The 19,497-nt window shown below is 37.3% G+C and overlaps 1 protein-coding gene across 2 annotated transcripts in view; it reads right to left on the bottom strand.

Annotated features, from left to right (window-relative positions):
- The window catches only part of suclg1 (succinate-CoA ligase GDP/ADP-forming subunit alph), a 23,749-nt gene that overhangs the window by 3,070 nt on the left and 1,182 nt on the right, over window positions 1-19,497 (bottom strand). Inside the window, exons 1-8 of one of the 2 annotated variants that reach the window (XM_020601987.1) lie at window positions 18,589-18,721; window positions 16,404-16,504; window positions 14,039-14,155; window positions 13,598-13,810; window positions 12,945-13,002; window positions 12,344-12,427; window positions 9,843-9,994; window positions 5,155-5,343 (exon numbers count right to left, since the gene is read on the bottom strand). In XM_020601987.1, coding sequence (XP_020457643.1) covers window positions 5,155-5,343; window positions 9,843-9,994; window positions 12,344-12,427; window positions 12,945-13,002; window positions 13,598-13,810; window positions 14,039-14,155; window positions 16,404-16,504; window positions 18,589-18,622 — 948 coding nt within the window. In that variant the 5' untranslated portion in view covers window positions 18,623-18,721. Of the gene's footprint in view, window positions 1-5,154; window positions 5,344-9,842; window positions 9,995-12,343; window positions 12,428-12,944; window positions 13,003-13,597; window positions 13,811-14,038; window positions 14,156-16,403; window positions 16,505-18,588; window positions 18,722-19,497 lie in introns of those variants that run through there. The other variant, XM_020601986.1, reaches the window with a different exon arrangement.

Raw genomic sequence — 19,497 nt, 5'->3', positions numbered from 1 at the left:
GACAGGGAAGGAGGAGGAGGAGGTGGCGGCAGGTGTTTGTGACATAAGTAGACCAATGTTTTGTGGGTCCTCAGCAGTAACTTGACATACAAGACAGGAATCCTAGCACCAAGGCAAGTGTAGAGTTGTTAGTGACAGAGGGGGAAAAAAATTGACTACATCTTGTGTGAGACAAACTCAGACACTTGACAAGACAAGAGGAAGAGGGGGAGTAAAATAAGAAAAGTAGAGGTTGCCAATCTAAAGGGTAAAAGAGTGAAAACATTTCTGTATTCAAGCTGAGGGAAACATGAAGGAAAAGCAAGACATTTACAAGTTAGCAATGACAACAGCTTTGACACACCTGAGGTCAGATTTATGAGGAGTGCAGAAGTCATAAATATAGTCTGTGGGTCGCCTCCAATTTAGGGGGGGGGGGTTGGAATTTGAACCAACAGAAACTGGAGATTAAATGTGTTTGCTTCGGTCTGTCTGCATGCATCTGTATGAATATTGAGCAGCACTGAATAATATCATCTGCTCCAATGAGTTCCAGCTATTTTGTAAACAAGTAAAAGGTTATAATTATTCTACCATGTATATGAATTAAGTCCTCTTCAGATAAACATACATTTTCTTATATCTTGTCCTTGCACCAGTGGCACTGAGAATTCTTTTCAGTATCAATGCAAGCAGTGCATATTTAATTATCGTTCAACCAGAGCATGTGAGCGAAGCGCAAGTAAGTGGGTAGTAGAAGCAGACGGATTTGGGACAAAATGCAGTGCGGCTTTTTGAAAAGAGACGGAGCATCGGCCTATGTCCTGCTCCAAATTTGCTTGAGTACTGCTCGTACCATGAGCCTGAAGCATGCCCAAGCCCGACCCAGAATGCATCTGTGTGTTGCACAAGTCATCCATTCAGTCAAAAATTGGCCATTGCGAGCTCAACAATGGAATTCCTGAAGTACTTTAAAAAGGAAAATGAAAGGTCATTCAGGTGTACTGTATATTTTATTTAATTAGGTCCATTGATTTGTTGAATTTTACATATGACTTTTGTGTTATATACTGTAGGTCTAACTGTAATTTGAAATAAATCATTTCTATCTATCTAAAAGTAGGCGTTGCTTCTTAGTTTTTTGGGATGTAAGGCTACAGTTTAAGCTAAAAGTGAATTAAATGCTGATTATTTCTCCTGTTTTGGAGAAAGTGGGTGCAATCTGAGTGGAGCAGGATGCAATCCGAGTTGAGCGCTGAGCAATAATGAGCGGAGCACCCTGGTGAGGGTTTTGAGCGGGGGAGAGGATCGTGCGAATCCCAATGCAGTTCTGATGAAGGAACTTGAGGGTTTGAGTGTTAACATATGGATAAATATGGATTTAAAAAAAAAACGATTAGTCATGAAAATGTAATGTTATAAAAACTAACATTTAAATCCAATTTTTAAGGGCTTTAATTGAAAAAGAGCATGTAAGAAATAGATGTCAGAAAAAAACAAAAAAAAACTATTTAGAAAAAGCTAAAGTAGAAACTAGAGGTCATCAATGAAGAAAAAGGAGCAAAAGAAGCAGTTGAAATCTTGCAGAGAGATTATAAGAAACATGTTTTGGTCATGGGCCTTCATTGTGCACCAAATTCATAATATAAAACATTTAATAAGCCTCAAGTTGCAATAACCAAACAAAGGGAGACAAATGAACAACTGAATAATAACACAAATAACTGGAAAAAATCTTTAAAGTAGGATAAAAAAAAATCTAAAGTCAAAAACCATAGAATATACAAATAAAAAACCGAATTTGGAATAGATTATATAAGCAATGGAAATATCTTTACAAACTTAAAGGCCTGGTATGAAAACAAACAAACACAAACTTAGACTCTGGTTCATACATCTCTTGCGTTTCCAGCTGCAGCCATTAGCAAGGTAAAGACTGACCACAAGATTACTTGTATTATTCATTTGGTCCCATTCTGATTTGCTGGGGGTGAACATAAGTCCCCACCTCAAGCCAACCAGAGTAGGTGATCATGAATAATGAAAATTTTATGTTAATTTCCAGAACAGCCCGCTAGAGGAGAGAGGGGAACCTGGGCTGTTTGGAAAGATGGACTGAGAAATCTGAACAACTTTGGGTGAATAAAATGTCTCAGATATATTTAAAATACACTCAAGATGTATAAGAATAGGTCATAATAGCAGCTCTTTAAACTTTAAAACTTTATGTGATGAAAGTATTTTTATTTTGGGTATCAGATGTGAGTGGATCATGCTCCCCTTATTTGGCCATACTAGAATGCTGCATCCTGTTCATGCTACAACTGAAATGGCAGTGTGCATTAAGATTCATTAATACTACGATGAACAGTATGTGAAGATGAGATTATGTAAAAGCAAGTTCAGCACTATCCGTTCAATTTGATGATGGGCCACTTGTTAGTAAGAACCTTACTACTGCCTACTGCCAGCAGACGTTTTACTGAAAACTCCTCAAAATGTAACACACATCTTACAACTCTAAACACACATTTGTTGATGTATAAATTTACAGTTGACATAATGTCAAGACATATGATTTTAGCCTAAATGTATCCACTGTTGTTGTATGTACAATCCATGAATCTCTAATTAAAAATGATATGTATCCAGTATTGCAGATACAATGGCTTCAGAAGGTACAGTACTCAGAACCCTTCTGTTTTTGTACTTTATTATGCTGTATGTTAATATTCAATTACTACAATTGCCATTTTCACCCACCAGTAATCAATAATAAATCAAACTCATGATTTTTAGAATTTTTTGGAAATTTACTAAAAATCAAAAACAGAAATCTCTTGTTTACAAAATTATTCAGACTTTTACTTCAGCTCTGTTTAGAGGCTTATTTGGCCTTTGCAGAGTAACTACTGCTTCCAGTCTTCCTGAGTAAGACTCTACAAGCTTTGCCCACCTGGATTTTGGCAGTTTATCCCAATCTTTCTGGTAGATTATATCAAGCTTCGTCAGAGACCTTTTAGCAGTTTAAGTCAGGGACAGTCAGAGGATACATCTCAAGTCTCTTATAAGATTGTTCCTACTTATTTGGTCCTTGATCGACTTGGAAGTTGTTCCGACCAACCGAGAACATGCCAAGTGTCTTGTATCAGCTTTGAGTGCCAAGGAGTGAGGAGGCTGCTAAAGGAGTTGTGAGCGAGGATATACAAGACCATCCTTTGCAGTTTTTTTTGTGAACTGACAGACCCCTTTATCAGAAATCAGTTGGTAATTGGAAGCTTCAGATGAAGGGTCTGAGGAAAGGATGTCTCATGTCATTAATAACGCGATTCCTTGAGTCCTCATTCCTCATATATTTTCCTTGCGCGTTTCCACACATTTCACGTAGGAGGGACGAAGACAGGTGGAAGAGACACAAATTTTCTATAAGGACCTCTATGTAAAGGCTAAATTATCTAGTCGATGAGCAGTGCCTGGTGTTCAACAAACATAGTTCTTGGAGTTCTACCCAAAGGGTTTACTTTCTGTCTAATCAGACCAGAGAATCTTTGTCCTCATGCTCTCAGAGTCCTTTAAATGCCATCTGGCAAACTCCAAGTGGGCTGTCACATGCCTTTTACTACAAATGACTTCCACCTAGCCACTCTACCATAAAGGCTGATTAATGGAGTGCTGATGAGATGATCATCTTTCTGGCAAGTTTTCCCATCTCTGCAGAGGACTGACGCTCTATCAGAGTGGCTGTTGGGTTTTTGGCCATCTCCATCACCAAGGTGTTTCTTGCCCGGTTACTCAGTTTAAATGGATGGCCAACTCTAGGGACAGTGCTAATGGTTCCAGTTCAAATCAATTCAGTTTATGCCAATCGAGTTTGAAACACATCTCAGAAATAATTTAAGCAAACAGGATGTACCTGACTGCAATTGTGCCACAGCAAAAATTCTGAATACTTTCATAAATGAGAGATTTCAGTTTGTGTTTTTTTAAATACATTGCATAAATTCATAGAAACATGTTTCCACTTTGCCATTATGGGAAACTGAGTGTAGAGTGGTACAAATAGCAAATGTATCAATTTCAAGTAAGATCTAAAACACAAAGTGTGCAAAAAGTGAAGGGGTTTGAATACTCTGAAGTAACTACATGTTTTCACCACTCATGTCATGGCTGATGCAGATTAATGGCAGCAGAAATGTGCTCCACCACCTGAACAGCTGCAACTGGGGTCATCACTGTTTCCCACACCCAAACCCTAATGTCTACTTACTTCACTTACACATTATTACTTTGATTACAGTGGTCAATGAGATTAACAGAGATGAATGAGCACAATGTGCTGCAAAATGAACAGCCCCATAGCACGTTTTTCATCATTACACACTATGATTATGAATTAAACTTTGGTTTAAAAAACAACGCATGTAAATCTATAGCTGTATGCAACAGTGCCAGCAGTGTTAATTAAAGTATAAGATGAAGAATGGATGCAATACATGCTTTCACTTTTTATACATCTTGTTAACAGCGCCTCCCTAGATATAAATTGAAATAAAGAGGCAGTGGTGCCAACTCGGCTGCTGTCAACATGCATTCATTAATTAATAAAAAAATGTTTTTATAGCATATTAAAACTCAATGTCAACATTGCTATTCCTATTTTTTTTAATTGCTTCTTATTCCTAGTGAACCTTCTCACATTTTTAACTGTTCAGTGTTGAAAGATGGCGCTGAGTGACCATCACAAGATGTTTTGGTCTAGAGCTGAAAGACAAATTTTAAAGCACTATTACAATGTGATAACCACCTCAATAGTTGTGTTACACTATGATGGTAACACTTTATTTTAATGATCTGTTATTACCTGTTAATCTCCCAGGAATATGTCTGGAAAGAATAACACTGGTGTACACTTTTAAAAATTATATGGAAATATGCTAATGTTTATGAACTTTGAGGTGCTGAATTTAAATGTGGCCTTTAAAAGTGGAGATAGCTATAGATTTTAGGATATTTAGCTATTTATGTTTTATGCCGACATGCAAAAATCTGACTCACAACTATATTATACTTAAAACCTGACTGTGTGGTATAGTCCTTTTACATGTCATCAAGCCAGTACAATTATCACATTGTCATAATTACTTTATATAACATCTGGTTTAGATAAAGACTCACCTTGAACATAGTGCTACCCAGCTGGGCAGGGGACATGCTGATGATAACTCCAGCTGACTGCAGAGCTGCAATCTTCTCTTTGGCTCCACCCTTTCCCCCAGCAATGATGGCACCTGCGTGGCCCATCCTACGGCCGGGAGGAGCAGTTAGCCCCGCGATGAAGGACACTACGGGCTTTGAATTAGCACCCTAGACATAAAAAAAGAAGAAGAAAAAAAAAAGGCATGTGTAAAATAAGGTGTAAATGGGTAGAAAAGGAAAATAAGCTCAAACCCAGCAATGAAGGACGCCATGGGCTTTGAATTAGCACCTTAGATATACAAGATGGAAAGAAAGAAAAACAGGAGGGTAAAGTGAGGTGAAAATGGACAGAATAGGTTCAAGGCAACATGCAAGGATGTGAGCACAGCTAGTAAAGCAACAAACTAGATGAGGAAGAGAAAGGAAAGAAGCAAAACATGAGGTGTATAAAAAGAGTAAATGAGTTTTCTGCATCTGCATTTTATTCACTCATTAGAAATTAAACACCCCATGTCCTCACAGTACAGAGTCTTCATGATAACAGGTTTGTCTCATCAGCCATCTCTGTCTCTGCCTGCATTATTAAAACAAAGGGTCAATCAAGCCATTTAATTGCATGGGTTGGTGTATGACCAAATAGAGGCTCAGGCTCCTGCCATTTCATATCATCTTGTTTCTGAGATGGTAATTAGTCATGGAGGCACTGATTAGCTCAGCGCCTGTCTGTGCTGCGTGCTCACTGATCGATGTTACGTTCAACAGTTAAGATCATTTCCAACATGAAGAGAGCTAATATTTCATCTTCAGCAATGACATCATAACCAGTAAGATGGACGGCAAGTGTGTGTATGTGTGCACATGCAGTACTGTGGACAGCAACTAATATTTCATGCTTTGAAATAACAACCTAATTGAGGAAGATGGCTTTATGTGCGTGCACACACACACACACACACACAGTCCTGGGTTTTCAACAGAAGCTGTGGCTCATCTGGCAGACTGCTTTCAGACAGTGAATGTGGCATGATCAACAACCAAAACAATACAGCAAGGTCCTTCAAAGACACCCACTTGTGCTGCCATTTCAGCTCCAATATTCAAAGCTGACACTGGCAGAAACAAGATGGCAGCCACTAATAAAAAACAGAGACGCCTTTTCATAATTAAGAATAGTGGGGCGTAAATCAGCCAGGGAAATGTCGAGGGCCTGGGTAGAAATGCACAGCTAATGAGACATTAACACTTGCACAGTCAGTGAGAGGAAATACCACTTTAAAGTGCTCTAAATAAGTTACAAGCATCTGTTCTATGCACTGAAAAATGTAAGCACAAAACAAATTAGCACCAAACTCCATTTATTATTCATAAGTCAAATCACGTTCTGAATAAACAAACCACCCTCATGTGAATCAAGTCGTAAATCTACCTCAAACGAAAGGGGTTTAATTACTCCATTAATCCCTGCCTCCCTCGATAATATGTGCAAACAATACATACAGAGAGGACAGTCATACTTCCATTCACTTTTCCTGTCTTTTGTCTTCCACTTTTTAGCATTTCAGATATATTACCATTAATTATGAAACCAATAGGGTAGTTCCTCCACCTCTGTATACCAACATGAGGGAGGAGGGCTTTGTTGTATAAATACAAAACAGCCTCCTCCATGATGAGGAATTGTATTCACTTATAAAGTCTAAGAAAGACAATTATATTCCCTTATAAATATGTACCTTAGGCATGAATAAAATTGGCAAATAGAAGAGAAAAGAGGAAAAAAAAACAAAAAAAAACTCAGTAACCAGTAGCTTAGGCTCCAAATACTTCAACCTCCTTGATAAGCATGAAGCAAATTGTACTACAGTATGGTTATTCTGTGTAAAACCTATTTCTGGCTTCAGAAAGCCTGTGAAACTCTGGAAATGATGGGCAGACCTTTAATATGAGTGATTTTTTTTTAAAGACCATATTATTTTGGCAAGCGTTGCAGACGCTGATGAAGACTGAACCCTGAAATATGCTCTGCATCATAAAATCTGACAGGAGAACCTAGTGGGAAGTATAAGCTTGTTTTCTTGAATTTTACTTTATTAAGGTGTCGGCAGTTAAACAGTCAGCAGTAACTCAACTGTAACACTGATGGATACCGAAATCAATACTTCTGCACCTTTCTGGTATAATTTGTCTAATGTGCCAAGTAGAAGTTCAATATATTTAATGTTGCATGACACAAATCAATCATAACACTGGACTTTTAGTTTCACTAAGAATTCTATACATGTGTCCAGTGCGGCAAAATTTTTCAAGTAAATGTGAAATGCAGCAGCTTTAAAAAAAAAATTTTTTTTCAATTAACTTCTGACTGAGTGATGTGGTTCAACGTCAACAATTTTCTGGCCAAGCTGGACAGCTTTTGATTAGTTTACAAAAGGGTTTCAGTCTTTGCTGTAGTGTCTCCTCTTGATGTCACATACACTCGGTTTATTAGGTACACCAAGCTAAAGCTAATGCAGTCTAATACAACAGTCCTGCAAAAAAATCCTCCTTTCATGAAAGTGAAAATGTTCAGTTTTGCTGAAACTGCTTTACAGAGGTGATAATTTGCTTATTTGCCAAAACAAAAGAAATTTGTTAATTTTTTTTTCTATAAGTTGACTTGAAACAACGTGTACAGCTGAAGCAATGTCATTTTGTAGATGTGTCTACCACTATTCTTCATTGATGTGCCTAAATAGGAGTCATCTATGAAGGAAGATAATGTCACAGTTTTTTGACCCAATCCCACAAAGCTCTGATGAGTTGGTTGTCCCTTTTAAAACTGCTGAAGAAATATGACATTCAGAGGTGTGGATCCAATGAGCTGGTGTACTGTTAATCTAATCAAACCACACCTTCACAGTGACCTGAAAAAGTGGATTAGTTCTCATATGAGCATTAAGCCCTTAATAAACAGAGTACCATAGTAGGGAGTTAGGATTGTTGCACTACCGGTTACCTCGCCCCAAAGTCAATGGGTTTTTGATTACACACTTGAAATAAGGTCTGTAGTTAACACAAGGCCAATACATTTTCACAGTTTATTATATGATATAAAATATATCAGTAAATACCACAATGGTGATTTTTTTAATGCTTTAAAGTGTCTTAAAAAAGCGGTTGCAAACAAGTGGCTAAATGAGACTACAGAGGCTGTCTGAGATATTAAACGTCATTATTTTTTACAGCATTCCAAAAGCCTACGGAAAAATCCCACTGGCTTTTGTTGAGTGAACTAGGCTGATGCTAACTTCTGGGCTGGCCTATAAAACATGTCATCCCTATGGTACTCTATAGTCCCCAAGAAATTGTTTTTTTCCACTTTGTTATATATTCAGTCATAAATACCTCAAAAAGAAAAAGTAAAATAAAGATCATGAATTGGCTAAATCTGTTAGACTGCAGAAAGAATCCATCATCAAGTTTAGTCCTTCACTATTTTGTAATATTTATTTATTTTGGAAGTTTGGCTGAGTTCACCTGCTGCTTCTTTCCAGCATCATTGTGCATCACATTTATACAATATTCACACATGGGAGCTGCTCTAGGTTACTGTGTTGGTGATTTGAATTCAAATATATTTAAATTAAGAAAGCTAAGCCTTCTCCAAAGTAAAAACAATGAGTCCAGACTCCCTGGTACTCTCCTCGACTATTAAAAATAAAGTCCAGGTACACCATTTTATGTACAGTGTTCTACACAGCTGACTCTCAACAGAAGATCTGCAGCTCACTGCCATGCTCTGCTGGGCTTTTCATGCATGTGTTTCATTTGAACTGTCCCCGCTGTCAACACTCTGAAGGACTGGGTAGAAAGGGAGGGGTGTTTGTACTTTATTTGTTGAGTGGGAGAAGTTATTCTCCTGAGACGCCAGCGGGAGATTTGCATACATTAAAGCAGCCTAGAGCAAATCAAATCCATTTCTCAGCTCAAGAACACCACACATACACACACACACACACACACACACACACACAGAGACAGAGACAAACACACACTGAAAAAATTAACAGATTAAAAATCATCTGCAAGGAATAAAATGCCAAATACAAGGCTGGAAAAGTTAAAAATGTATATTACAACTTGGCCACCTAGCTCCACAAGGCAGTCATCACCCTATTGCTCTTTATCACATGTGCTGCAAATTTCTGGAACATACCCTGTGAATCGTACCTTCAACCCATCTGTCACTCTTAATTTTTAATCACACATGTCACACAGACAAAAGTGAGAAAAATCCTGAGGCTATGATCAAAAAGAAAAGACACTTCCATAGTTCCTCCTTGTTTGATAGAGATGGGAGGACGTGATATATATGTTCTGTTAGGCTGTCTTATTTACAAAAAATATTAAGTTGCTGGCGTATGGAGACTACATGATGTATAACAATACATACTGTGATGTTTTGGCACAACGATATATTGAATTTGACAGTGTCCCATCCCTGTTGTACAATAGTGTCCCGTGTTCACTACAGCTGATAGATGTGACAGGTCACGACTAAGAGCTAATTCAGAAAAGAGTAAATTTTTATACAAACAGATTTACCTGCTGAGCTAAAGTGTTGTAGTAGAGGATATTACAAGCACAGTGAAGTGAAATCATGGGTGTCCAGTATGTTAGTTCCTTACAGAGTTGTGCTGTTTTAGGTACTCTGCAGCATTCTCCTCTGCACTGCCTCCGATTTCTCCAATAAGGATGATGCCCTCTGTCTTGGGATCCTGCAGGAACACCTCCAGACAGTCTATGAAGTTTGTACCATTGAATGGATCCCCGCCAATACCTTGCAGGAGACAAAGCAAACACTTGTTTTATACTCAAGACTCAAATAATAACTCCTGTAAATATTTAGAAGATAGAGAGAAAAACTCAGTAGACCTCCACAGCAGCTTGGGTGCTAAACACTTCAACCTACTTGATAAGCATAAAGCAAGGATCACATGGATATTGATCCTTGGAGCGGAATGAGAAGCAGTTTTATGTCGAAATGGTCTGATAACCAGCACTGAGATTGCTCACTGAGGTTGCCTGAACATGATTTTTTTTTTTTTTCCATGAGTACATGAAATCTTTCTATACTGATTTAGTTTCACCATGATTTTACTGTATTCGCTTTATCAACTGTTTTAAGCCTGCAATAACTGATTTCTTGGCCACTTACGGTGAACTTCTTAGCAAACAGTTACCTATTTACACATCCAGCAGAAACAGAGCAGCATTATTTCTGAAGTCATATTTCAGGTGCCCTGGAAAAACTATGTCCAATATTTACTCTCTTTTTACCTCTGTTTTGGTCTTTATCACCACCTGAGGGAAATATTTGGTTGTTTACCTGCTATAGCTCTGCTATATTCACCAGCTAGTGACCCACTTCGTTTGCAGTCTGGTGCTGAGCAGGTAGCATACAGATTTTTTGCTGTTTAGCAGCTGCATCTGCTAACAACTCAGTGAGGGTGGTGAGAGTGAATCACAACTAAAGTAACAGGCAGTATAACCAAAACAATTAGCAAAAAGATGATGTAAAGCTCCACAGAAATGATGGGAACTACAGTATTGTGTCAGGGCATACTTCTCTGTGGGTTTGTGATCTATTCTCATAAAAATATATGCTTTAAATTAAATATCTAACACAATAAAACACATAAAGAAGAAATTTAATACTTTCCCTAAGCAACTGTAGATGAGCAACACTTAAAAATAAGGCTAAACTGGGCTGAGGTTAAACACTTGAATATTTTATGTCATGGTATACTTGTCCAAAACCACCTTTATCTCTGCACCATAAATTAACAATTCCTTTCCTTTCATTTACAAGGAGCATAAATTGTGAGGAATTTCCAAATCACAAGTGTCCAATAATATCTTTTAAAAATAACACACACCCAAAGAAAATAAAGCCAGGATATATAAAAACTCAGGTACAGACTAAATGTCATTTCAATGTCACCTAAATTTATATTCATACCATTAAAAAAACGTACATGGATAATAATCAAAAAGAAACACATTACCAACAACGATGACAGTGATAATAAATAGTGTATTAACTGTAATCTGCTGTAGCCCCTAGGTCACACTCAAACTAAAGATGTAGCTAGCAGACGCAGTAATAAACCTTACTTAATACTACTGTTGCACCGGCTTTACATAGTCTGTGTAGAGCACAGCCCATAATTAAAATGTCTGAAGAACAACATGGCCATTTTGTTTTTCAGTTAATCTGGTTGTCCAACAAGCCCTTTAAAACAGATTTTCTGGTGGCAACCAAGGGGCCACAAGAATTAGCTTCTGTAAAATACAAAGTCTTATATTTACAGTGCTGCTAAGAAGTAACACAGCTGGGCATAATGGTATCATAGCAGTACGTCTGGATGTTCTAATGAAATGACCTGTTTATATGTAGTTGCATTCGTGAACTTTGTGGGAGGGAGCTCCCATCAGATGAGAATGACATTAAGGAGCAACAAAAGAATGATGAAAGACCAAGAGAAGTTAGTGAAATTCCTTTTTGAAGAGAAAACCATTGTAACCATTGCAAGAACCATTGTTCCATATTATGTCTCAGCTTCAGGTCGGGCTATAAAGCTGCATGTGTTGCAAATCCACAGGAGAAACTATAGTAAATTATAGACAAGACTGTGAGAAACTGTGCAGACAGAAAGCAAGGTTATACTATATAAGAGGGTGGCCAGTAATGAGACATTCTCCATCTGTACTTGAGAATTGCTGACACTACTGTATTACTTGTAATTCATACAGTAAAACCTGCAACATATGCAACATATTAAAAGAGCTGTGTTTCAGTACACTGTCCATTTTATGTCTTGAAACTCAGGTCCTGGGTCTTGCCAACAATCACAATGAGGCTCCAATTGACTGTCTGGTATCAAGTGACCATCCTGTCTTCAAGGCACATGCAGCACATATTTTAATACAATATCCTATATTATTCAAAAATGTCCTCAGAATCTTCTCCCAGCAATTAATAAAGCCATATGTTGTTTTGTGATAAAGTTGTTCTTTTATTCCATGCTAATTGATTATTTTAATAATGCCTGTATATAAAACTAAGAGCTGTGTTAATGTGTGCTAAATTTAAATTCATGATGCCAGCAGGTCATTGCAAGCTTACCAACACAGACTGACTGGCCCAGGCCGACTTGTGTAGTTTGGTGTACAGCTTCATATGTCAGGGTCCCCGATCTAGACACAATGCCTGAAAAATAGTATAAAAACATTTTTTTTAACATTTATTTAAAAGAAATTGGGGTGGCACTATTTAAACAATGCTCTGATCAAGAGTGATAAATGAAATAAAATCCAACTGTCATATTCTGCCCAACTTTTATTGAATTGTTGTCAATATGACAGCAAAAACAAAAGGGATCAGCATCATAACAGAGCTGTGTAACAGCTGTTCTGCCTGTGCTTTGGGAATGATGCCAGTCGATTTACTATAAAACAGACTTCCTGTAAAGGTTCACTGGCCATCAGTAGCACAAACTGCTTATCGAGCTGTCAACAGCTAAAGCTCAATCTAAGACTGAAGGACAGTACTGGGAAAAAAGGTATTAGTATGACTTTAGTAATTTAAAGATTGTTGTTGAACGATCTTCAGTCAGCAGCTGAATTTGTTTACAAATGTAATGTGACATTTAGCAAATATTCTTAAATAAATAAGAACCTAAAGTGTGTGTTTTTGTGAATTCCTAAACCAGATTAGTAAATCTCACCAATTCTTCCTTTCTTGTGAATATGGCCTGGCATGATTCCAATTTTGCATTCTCCAGGCTGAAGATGGAAAACATATACACATTTTAATTAAAGAATATTTACCATGATATACATACCTATATACATACGTTTTTAAAACTTCGCTACTTCTTCTGGATATCACTGGAAATGTTCTGTCACTAGATCCCCCCCCCCTTTAAACTGAGTCAAACTTTTCCTCTTTACTGACAAAACCATTTGTTTGTAAAAAATTAATTTATTATTCAGCATTTTCCTACAGCATAAGCTTGTGTCATATAAACAAAAACAAATTCAAAGACTCTCCACAAATTCCCAGGATAAAGCATAACTTATTAAACTTTTCTGTGTCCAAATGCTAATTTTGTTATACCCTAAAATCCAGAAAACATGAGTTTTTCAATCCAGACAGGTGATATTATTAATCACTACCACAAACACACAAGCAAAAAAAATGTAACTGTATTAAAAAACATGCCACTTTAAGGTTTAAACTTGACTATGCAGAAAAATAATGCATTAGATCTTAATTACCACCGCACCCTTGAGAGGGAGATTGCACTTCCAGGCCTCTTTGTCACAATCAAAAAACAGAAACCATGTTCAGTGTGAGATAGAGGGAGTGTGAGCTTACATTGATGACTCCTGGGCAGTTGGGGCCTATGAGGCGAGTGGTGCTTTGGCGCAGGAGCTTATGTTTTACTCTCACCATGTCCTGCTGGGGGATGCCCTCAGTGATGCACACCACCAGGGGCATCTCTGCATCAATGGCTTCGATGATGGCTGCTGCCGCGAACGGAGGGGGTACATAAATAACGGAGGCAGCTGCCCCTGTTACCTCCTTTGCCTGAGGCAAAGAATAAATGTATTGGTGGTGTATTAAAAATGGAAATTCTAAGGTTATGAAATAGTGCCATCTAATGTTTCTTCTAAATTTATCTGTAAAACTCCACAGTCCTTCACAGGATATTAGCTGCAAATCTGTCAGCTCCATACCACATATTTCAACTTTTGTTTAGAATATTATCCATCTTTTTTAAGGGCCAGCCAAAGATGGATGAGGAGTCACACGTACCTCCTTGACTGAGTTGAAGACTGGCAGCCCGAGGTGCGTCTTACCGCCCTTGCCAGGGGAGACGCCTCCAACTAACTGGGAGCCGTAGTCAAGAGACTGTTGACTGTGAAACGTTCCCTATGAGGAAAGAAGGAAAGAGGAGTCAGTGTGTGCATCAGTGTGTAATGAAGTGGGGTACCGCCGCTTCTGTAGCATCAACCTTGAGATATCATTACAGACATGGAGGAAGGAAGAAATATGCTGCCATCCAGGATTAATCACTTGTGCTGCTGAGTAAAGGGATGGATGCAGCGGTGAGGCTGGATTCTTCTAGGGAATGTAACTAAGGGGAAATATATTCAATGAGAAGAAATCGAAATGTTCTAGACAGATAAATAATGATGTAAGCTTAGTGTAATGTCCCCGCAGAACATTTGAAAAACAAATCAAAACAGGCTTTATATACTCTTCGACAAGAAAGATAGTGTACAAAAATATTTCACATTCTGTCACTCCCATGCAGGTTACTGTGAAGGCAAGTGTGACTGCTGGGGCATCTTTTTCCTGACATTCAGGAAGGCAGTTCATTTGCTTCAACCCAAACAAACTTCCAGAAATTAAATAAAATAAATAAGCACTTACATAATTTTGGGTTTGCTATCACTGGAAATCTCTGACAAGCTATTGCAGAATATATATACACACTACAAATATATGATGTAAATATAATCAGAGTAAATGGAAAGAAGTGCCTATTACCACGGTTTTAAAGCAGTTAGTATGAGTAAAGAGTGAATGCTGGTGTTTGTATTCGCAGTAAAGGGAGCCGAATGAATTCCGGTAGGTAAAATCATGTGAGGGAAGCTCAGTTCTCCTTTTTCAGAAAATGAGTGCATGATGGAGCTGTGCAGTGATTTAGTTGAATAAACCTTATCAATCTGTAGTCAGTTAAATATTACTGAGATGCTGAAACAATATACTGTAGATAAAGTAGCAAAGAGTTATAACTACAAGTGCAAATAAATGATCTTAATGTAAAAATTCTAACTAGGCTATTAAGACGAATTAGAAGCTATGAATCAGCATTTTCCACCACTGTAATATACGCCTTCACCCTGCTAACTCTGCCAGCCGTTATCACGAATGTTGGGACAATAAATTTGAGAAATGGTTTGCTTATCAAGGCAGAAAGACACGACAATGTGCACTCAATAGTACTTACTTCGTTTGTCATCCTTCTCTAATTACCTAGAGTGTTCACTGGAGCTATATTTAACAACCTTTCATTATGTTGAGGAGAAAATGGAAAATGAAAAATGAAACATGCATAGAGACAGAAGGGGAGTATGACTCTATAAAGTCCACGTTTCAGGCTAGATGAACACACTGGAGAAGATTTTTATTCTCCTTGACTGGATATAGTTTCAAGTGAAACACTTGAGCTTCTTCATGCTCCTGAGAAATATCTGGAAGGATCAGGATCTGCCACACAAAGTTCTTTTTAATGACTAAAACTATCACTAAGGGTAGGCAGATTTTCTAACTTCACAAAAGTTCAAGTTAAGGTAAAACATTAAAGCTGCTTTTTCTTTCCCCAAAACATGCTGAAACAAGAACAAACCTGACATACAGACTTCTGATGCAAAGACACAACTCTCACAACAATGACAGAATAACAAGAGTGCATTGCAACTATATCTTTTGATCCAAAGACAAGTTTGCAGCATTGATTCAGATCATAAATATCATTATGAATAAGACTTAAAAACAAAAGAAAGATGAAAAAGAAACCTAAGTCTTCTATTGGATCAAGTCTCACCTTTATTCCAAATGTTTGTCCCTTTGCCTGAAATTCTTTAAATTATAAGTTTATTTAATTCTTAAAATCTTTAAGTTACAGTAATACTGCAAATCTGTTTGTCTCTATAGCACCAATGCTCTGTCTACTCTGTTCTTTGCACACCCATTACCTGACTGTCTGCTCTGAGAATAGGGGTAAAGTCATTATCTCGAACTTTAGTTGCTCTTCCTGAGCCAATAGAGGAGATTTTCTTTATCTAAACCGAGAAGGAAAGCTGCTACATATTGTACAGATTTCTAAGTGTTCTTTCTGAAACAAACTATTTGGTTAAATTAACAAAAACTGACTTGAACCAAATGTGAAGATATTAAGAAATGTTGGAAATAATTAACTCAAAAGCTCTCCTCTCAAGGGATCTTGGGAAATGAAGAAAGACTGGACACACAACAAAGAATAAAGAATTGTGTGTCTCAGTGAGTGTTTGTGTAAGAAGGAAAAACTGAGATTTCACAAGATTATAGTAACTTAAACCGATGTGAAGCAATAATAAAGACAACATAACAGTAAGAAGCCATCAGTACAAACCTGCTTCCCTGTGAAACCCTGGCAGATGACCTTCGTGTTCTTGTTGATGTAGATGTTCTTTCTTGTTCCTGTATAGCAGTGCCTGACTCCACCCTGCTGCACTAAAAAGAGAAAGGATGTCAATAGATGTCAATATATAGATGAATATTAAACATAAAAACTTCAAGGAATCATATCGTCTAAACCAAATATTCACAAAAAGGAAGGTGATAACTCTACAGTAGTATATAAAACATTTTTCACGAATTAAGCTGTTCAAATAGACACAAAGATAAGCTGTCATTTAAAAATGGTTTGGGGGGGATGAAAAACAACATAGTATTTATTCGTATTTTTCAGTGATATAAAGCCTCTTCAGTTAAGAGCAGTCACATTTCCTCCAAGACATTATCCTTTGGACTTTAGACTACAGTGCTTTGGCAATGTGACAGTCAGGAACAAACTTAAAAAAAGAGAATTATTAACCAGCTCTGATGTTTTTTAGATTATTTTAGACCAATGTCTTGTTTTTGCAGCCCATAAATTTGTTATATGGTTCAGATCAATATCACAACTCATATCAAATCTAGTTACAGCCGTTTACAAATACCAGCTTTATACACGGTGAGGAGGCTCTGTCACATTCTATGTTTGCTGTGAGACAATTCTTTAAACAAAAACTAGAGGTATTATGCAATAACCCTCTTGACAGATAAAACAAACAACATGCTAGGGGTGCTACAGACATAGCAAGAAGGTTAAATGTGCTTTCATAGGTCCTAAACCAAAGCTGTCTCCTTGCAATATTTTTTTAAAATGTGTACACATACCTAACACCACAAACTAACCAATGTATTTATTTTGTAACTTAAGCTAGCACACAGTTCAATGTAAATGTGTAGTATAAAGCTTTATCATATACTGTAAAAAGCTGCATTCACCATCTTAAGGACTTGAACTGAAAATGAATATTCAGTGTTGAAAGATTAGTAGTGATCATTTTTTAATGTCACATAAAAATTGCAGACCAATTAAACATTTGCTGCTTCCAGTTTTTAAAACGTCTTCTTGTTGTCTACTCTCTAACACTCTGCAAACTACTTTATTAACCAGTAACTGAAAAAAAACAAATCATTAGCTACAGTGATGGAACAAATTCATTAAGCTGTAGCTCCCAAAACAGATGATATGACACTGTTCCCTTCATAAACATAATTATACATATGTTAGATCTCAAACGATTGCCACTCTGCAGTGCACTAGTCTGACGCACAGATGTTCTGAGACCTTAAGCTAATTAATGTTATTTATGCAAATTTGTTTTCCCTCTATTAAATGTGAGCAGCGCAAGCCTGCAGGAAAAAATATCCAAAAAGTTGCCTATTAGTAACAACGTAAAAGATACAATAAGAGAAAAAAGAAGCAGAAAATGTCTGGTGGCTACCCACGAAACTTTGTGTTGCCTTGAAGCTAAATAAGTTGTTTCAGGAGAGTGGACTTCATTCAGAGTTTTGACAAACGCTGTGTTTGTATATGTGTAACCTACACGTACACCAGCAGCAAACGCAGTATCAGCAGTACTCAGCTGAACTTTGAACTGTTTTCAGCCAGAGAATGTATCAGTGACTACTGAAAAAGGTTCAGTGGTCCTCTAAACTTGAATGTCTTAACAAAATAACACTGAGACTAACGTTGCTTCTTGATATTAAAAGACCCCATCTGTATTCTTGTCAAAAGCATTCCCTTGCAAACTTAACGTTAGTTGTTAACAGATGCAAACATATGGACTTGAACAGCTAATGTAGCTGCTTCCAGTCACTGCTGGATCAAAACTAAAAGTAGGCTAATTGGCTGATGCTAACTCTGAAAAAACATTTTGGAGTGAATGGACACACTGCCTTAAGTCAAGAAGACAGGCAAGGTCAGACACCAGGAACAGGTTAGCAGTTAAAGTAAAATTTCAACTGGACATTAGCAAACAGCTAGCCAGTTAGCTTTCTGGCTATCAGTGAGTTATAACAACATATACGAATTGGCAGGCTAACTAGCCTATAAGGTAACTGACAGCTAAGCCAGATGAGCTTTGCCAGCTAAGTGCAAAACTGTGCAAAGCTCAGGTAGTGTAAACCACTGAGCCAGTCACTATGCTTATGATACAGAAACTAAACTCCCAAACATTTCAAGTATAATTTGTTAAATTACTTACAAAGCAGCCTGACAAACAACCTGCTGTGAAACATTTTCGGTCATTCACCAATGACACCGGAATTGAGGTCCTAATACAAGGAATTTAGTTGACTACAAGTATCCCCGTTGAAAACGGAGTTTTGAAACAGCTTGAAGACATGTTCCTATTTCATAATGAGACCCGAGCATTGCATATTTACTTATAACTGACTGAAGATGTTTTTTTGTGTGTGTATATAAGAGAATTATTCATAAGACTCATACTGGCATTAAAATTTTTCCAGGGGATACTGAGAGCCGCAGCATTTCACAATGAATTCTGGGAAATGAAGTTTTCCACGGAGCACTTGAAATTAAGCGTTGTCAGTGCTAGAGGGCGCAAGGATGATTTCCGTAAATGTCACCCTGAGTAGGAACAGCAGCATCATGTGGTTTAATGAAGCTCACTGTTGACCTTGTAGCCTAAACAATAATTTTGAAAAAAAAAAAAAAAACAAACGAACAAACAAAAAAAAAAGAACTATGAACCGTAGGTCCACTTACCAAAATTCTGAAGCACACTATATATAGTATATACTATATATACTAAATTTTGTTGTGAATGTATCTTCATTTTAAGATTTGGAGATTACTATATGCACTAGCATACTCACATAAGGTCACAAGAGATGAACTCAATATTTTAATTAGACCATAGATGTCATAAACTATCATTTGTCATCAAAAGCACCAATACCCTACAACTACATAGAAGCTGTTCCATATGACGATTTCAATAATGATCCACTTTCATTTTTTGCTTATATCCGAGTTGCTTTCCTGAAGCTCCGTTTGGTCCAGACCTCAGGTTGTGCAGAAAACAAAGTACCTCTCTCCTAGTTTCACCAGAACTACTCTATACTTCTTTGTCTTCCAGCTGAACCTGCTG

This window comes from Monopterus albus, unplaced genomic scaffold (assembly GCF_001952655.1).
Source record: "Monopterus albus unplaced genomic scaffold, M_albus_1.0 scaffold54.1, whole genome shotgun sequence".
Classification (NCBI taxonomy): Eukaryota; Metazoa; Chordata; class Actinopteri; order Synbranchiformes; family Synbranchidae; genus Monopterus; species Monopterus albus.
Note: the sequence above shows the minus strand (reverse complement) of the source record. Positions and strands in the feature narration are given on the sequence as shown.